The 5000-nt window shown below is 47.0% G+C and overlaps 1 protein-coding gene across 1 annotated transcript in view; it reads left to right on the plus strand.

Moving 5' to 3' along the window:
* The window catches only part of pdhx (pyruvate dehydrogenase complex component X), a 51862-nt gene that overhangs the window by 21952 nt on the left and 24910 nt on the right, over positions 1 to 5000 (plus strand). Inside the window, exons 4-5 of the mRNA XM_062547458.1 lie at positions 1969 to 2171; positions 4707 to 4805. Of these exons, the coding sequence (XP_062403442.1) occupies positions 1969 to 2171; positions 4707 to 4805 (302 nt within the window). The remainder of the gene's footprint in view (positions 1 to 1968; positions 2172 to 4706; positions 4806 to 5000) is intronic.

Here is a 5000-nt window from a genome sequence, read left to right on the forward strand (position 1 = left end):
CCTAATATGAGTATGCACTCTTAAAATGAATTTGTTAAAAACAACACAACTTGCTTTGTTTTTAACAGATCTCTGTGTCCAGATATAGGGAACACATTTAGTGTTTTTTTCCAGCACATTATTTTTGTGATTTGTTACAAGTTATTTATTATTTGAAAGCAACACAACTTGCATTTAAAACATCACAACTTGCGTTGTTGTTTTAACACCTCTCTATGTCCAGATAGGTAGGTAGATAGTTAGATACTATAGATAGTTTCAACACTTTCGTTTTAAGAGTGTGTTTGCTTCACCGCAAGGCCTGTGGGTTGTGGCCACAGGATGTCCCTTATAGAACACTTCTATAGAACGCAGGATTGCACAATCACACCTTTTTTTTCCATATGTTGCATGCTGAGTGAGTGTATTTGCTAACAAGTGGGAGGTGGTGTGGTTTTAGACTTCTTCTTTTTTCTTTTTTTTTTTTTCCGAGACAGTGATGTGCCACTGACAGCACATTGGTGAGCTGTGTAGTCTGTGCTTTCGGTATGAACAAGGTGAGATAGAGGGATAAAGAGAAAGAGAGATAGAGGGATAAAGAGAAAGAGAGATAGAGAGATGGGAGGAGGGACACTGACAGAACAAGGACTGTGTTGATGGAAATCTGGCTTTGGTCCCTGGTCCTAACCTAAAGAAATGACCTGCCATACCCACCACCCCCTCTCTTGCTAGCCCGTGCCATCACCTTCCTCCATCCTCCTCTCTCTGTTCTGTTGAGGGAGGGGGGGGGGGGAGTCAGTTGGTGTGAAGGCCACCTGATGAAGGAAGATTTACAGCTGAAGTGAAGCAGTTTGTCTCCCTTTCTTTCCGTGCCATTCATCATCATCATCCATCCTCCTCCTCTTCCTCTTCCTCCTCTGACTACACATCTGTTGCCACCCCCCCCATCTCCCTTGGTTCCAGCTCTCTCAATCTATCTTAGGGATTGAAGCACACCGCTGTCATAAGCTCTTGCCTGAACCGTACGCAGAGTTTTGACAATACTGAGGTTCAAAAACCAAGGACCCCCACCCCCATTTAGCACAAAAACTTAAAGTCAATGGACGTTGGGTAGATTGTGGGGGTGGGGGGGGGGGGGGGGGGGGGGGTAGCTAGCATTGTCCAAGTGCAGGAACATGAAAAGGAAGTGTGTTTGACCTCATGGTATGGTGCAATTGTTAGTAGACAGGATGCTGTTGAGAGTAGGCCTGAGTAACAATCTGAGATGGCTGGAGAATGTGGGAGTCGGCTAAAGTGCTTTGGATGGCAGGTATTGAAAAGAAGTTGTTTCTTTGAATTGAATTGGCCTCGGGCTGCAGTGGGCTTTGCCTTTTTGCCTCACATAAGTGCTTTTGACTTTTAATCGGCTTTTATCTTTCACACTTTTTGAAAATCGTTTTTTCCCAGTTTACAAGGTCAGTCTGACATGTCCACAAATTTGAAAAATGTTAAACCAAATGATACGAAATAAATCCTGCATAAGTCTAGAAACCCACTGCTCATTAGCCGATTATTATTATGGAAGGACACCAGTGGTAAGTTGAGAGTCCTTCAGATATTATACAGGCTCTTGACTTTTCTGAAGAAGCGTTTTCTAAGCAACTGTTTACCAACGTTTTCATCACCATTGGAAAGAATACGTTGATGTCTGGTCCTCAGTGACTCCAGTGGTGCATACGGCCATGGCTCTTTCACGTGGCTCTTCCGGCAATGAGACAACTGTATTAACAGGCACCGCTACCACTCACTGATGTTCTCTCTCTCTCTCTTTCGTGTGTGTGTGTGTGTGTGTGTGTGTGTGTGTGTGTGTGTGTGTGTGTGTGTGTGTGTGTGTGTGTGTGTGTGTGTGTGTGTGTGTGTGTGTGTGTGTGTGTGTGTGTGTGTCTGTGTGTGTGTGTGTCTGTGTGTGTGTCTGTGTGTGTGTGTGTGTGTGTGTGTGTGTTCGTTCAGATGGAGGAGGGCAGCCGTAGTGTGCGTCTGGGCACGCTCATCGCTCTGATGGTGGAGGAGGGAGAGGACTGGAAGAAGGTGGAGATCCCGCCCCCAGAACCTGTAGCTGCTGCAGCCCCGCCCACTCCCGCTCCAGCCGCCGCCCCCCCGCCAGTGCAGGCTCCGCCTCCACCCACACCCCCTCGCCCAGCCACCACTGGACCGTGAGTACCCCACCCTACCCAGTCCCACACACACACACCTTTATTTGTGTTCACATTTTACAATAAATTTCATTGAGCACAAACAATTTTAGACACCAGCATTGCAAACCCAGTAGCCTATGCCTCTGGTCTCAGTTCATGGGTACAAAAAACAGCGCCTTCTCCACACACACACACACACACACACACACACACACACAAACACCTGCTAACTTTACCCAGGGACGCTCTGCTCACTGCTGAGTCAGGTAGGACACGGAATCCTGAGCCCTCATCAACATCTCACACACACACACACACACACACACACACACACACACACACACACACACACACACACACACACACACACACACACACACACACACACACACACACACACACACACACACACACACACACACACACACACACACACCACACACACACATACAGCTCCACTGCATATATCACACTGGACTGATGCCTTTTATTGAATCCACCAGAGATACATGAAACATTAGCTATGCCACACTGGAAGACTGCCTATCACAGCTGATATGGAGCAGCATTTTGCCAACTGTATAGACTTGCAAGTCTCAGCCCACTTACCCTACCCTACCCAGTACCACACACACACACACACACACACACACACACACACACCTACACCTGCTAGGGACGCTCTGCTCACTGCTGAGTCAGGTAGGCCACGGGATCCTGAGCCCCCATCAACATCTCGCAGACACACACACACACACACCACACACACACACACACCATGAGAGTCGTTGCCTTTGTCCATCAAAACATGCGTGTGTTGCAAACACACTACGTGCTGAGTGTGTGTGTGTGTGTGTGTGCCACACCTCTGTGTCCCGTCCCCCCCCCCCCCCCCCCTCTGCCGAGTCTACGTCCACAGCTCACAGCTCCACCACCCGACACCCTAAACACACACACACAGCAGCTCTGAGGCAGAAACTGTGTCAGTAGGACCTGCTTTTCGCGCTGGCAGGAAACCCTTTCCTCTGGTGTGGTGCTCTGGTCTTTTCTCTAAGGGTGGACTAATACCTCATGACATCTCATGAGACATGAACATTTGATTCATTTGCATTTCCACCTTTCTCCGTTTAGCACCTAGATCTAGGTTCTAATCTTAGATTTCCTTTTGTAGTGTGTACAGAAACAATGACGCACGGTTGCCATGGCACTGACAAATGTTTGTGTTCCAAACAACACCAACAACAAACACTTCTTCTATGATGTCTTCGCTGCTTTGCAAATCCAAGCTGCTTTGCAAACCCACAACCTAAGCATGTTCCTGTTTGTACTGAAAGGAGGTGGAAGTAACTCAAAATGCACTGTGAGGGTGTAGGGGAGTATTCCAAGTACAAGGTTAGACTTTAGTTATAAACCTGTGTAAGTTAACTCAGAGTAAGTGATAAACCTCCTACAGCAAGAGCTCTAAGGCATTGTTTTGTTAGGCGAATGAAGCCATACAGCTCTTCTATTAGGAGGTCTACCACTCACTCTGAGTTAACTTTGTCACTAAACCATCTCGGAATTCCCCCCCCTGATCTCTACCCAGGCCAAATCACACATCCAAGCGAAATGTTATGAATCAGACCTGTTATTCAGATCCAGCGATGGGCTTTTCCTTGGCCCTTGCTACACCTTCACAGGGCTTCATGTAAAATTCACCCCATCCTTTTGTATTGTTGTTGTTGTCGCCGACGTTTTTTTTTTGTTGTCTTGCTAACAAACAGACGGACTGAAAGACAAGCAAACAGCACTGAAAGAATTGCCGTCCTAGTGGCAATCAGAATAATCACCATCGTTTTTGTTTGGATATTTGGCTTTGAAAACAAGCAAAAATAATAACATTCCTAAACCGTCGGTCAGTGAGTTTGCCAATGGCAGGCCCCTGTTAAAGGGACACATCACCGATTAGCATTAAGTGAATCGGTGAAGTGTCCCTGTTAAGGCGCATAGAGTGTCAGAGCTCTGCTGGCCTCAGTAGCCCCCTGCTCTGCTGCTCCTGCACTGCTGACCTGAAGTGGCTCAGCGGCGACTCTATCGGCCTCATGGAGCTACTGGCCGTAATGAGAGGCGATCGAAGTGGGTTTAAGCAATAAGCCCCGAGAGCCTGCCGTTTGCACTGATTTTAGAACAGCTAAGGGGTGTTGTTAGGCGCAAGTGGACGCAAGTGGAGTGCCTACAGTAAAACCCCCTTAGCTGTTCTTAGATCAGTGCAAATGGCAGACTCCAGTGGCTTATTGCGTTTCTAAAAACTGTTGTCACGTCTATTCGGCACGATTTCATGAAACGAAGGCACAGCAACGAAAAATGTAGCAAAAATGTTTGTGTTGGGTTTTCATTGAACGCGATTCAGCCATATGTAATCATAGTCAAGGACCGGAACTATCAGTTTTAGAAAACCATGCTGATGCCAGAGCATGTTTAGGGGAACAGGCTTCGATGTTGCGGCAGTCACCTCCCAAGGCGACTCTTAACATTCACTCTCTCTGTGTGTGTGTGTGTGTGTGTTTCCCTTAGGCTGCGATTGAGTCCTGCAGCGAGACACATCTTGGACACACACGGCCTTGACCCTAAACTGGCCACGCCCACTGGAATCCGAGGCCTCATTACTAAAGAGTGAGTATATTGTGTGTGTGTGTGTGTGTGTGTGAGGGTAACATTGAATGAGTATTTGTATGTGTGAATAGCCTAGATGTCAAGTTAATGCAGTGTGGAGTGGTCATAATACGAAAAGTGAAAAGACTTTTCAGAAAGACAGACATCTGTGCTGGTAGTTTATATTGGGAGCTAAAAATAGAAACGACTCGCCTG

This window comes from Sardina pilchardus, chromosome 10 (genome assembly GCF_963854185.1).
Source record: "Sardina pilchardus chromosome 10, fSarPil1.1, whole genome shotgun sequence".
Classification (NCBI taxonomy): domain Eukaryota; kingdom Metazoa; phylum Chordata; class Actinopteri; order Clupeiformes; family Clupeidae; genus Sardina; species Sardina pilchardus.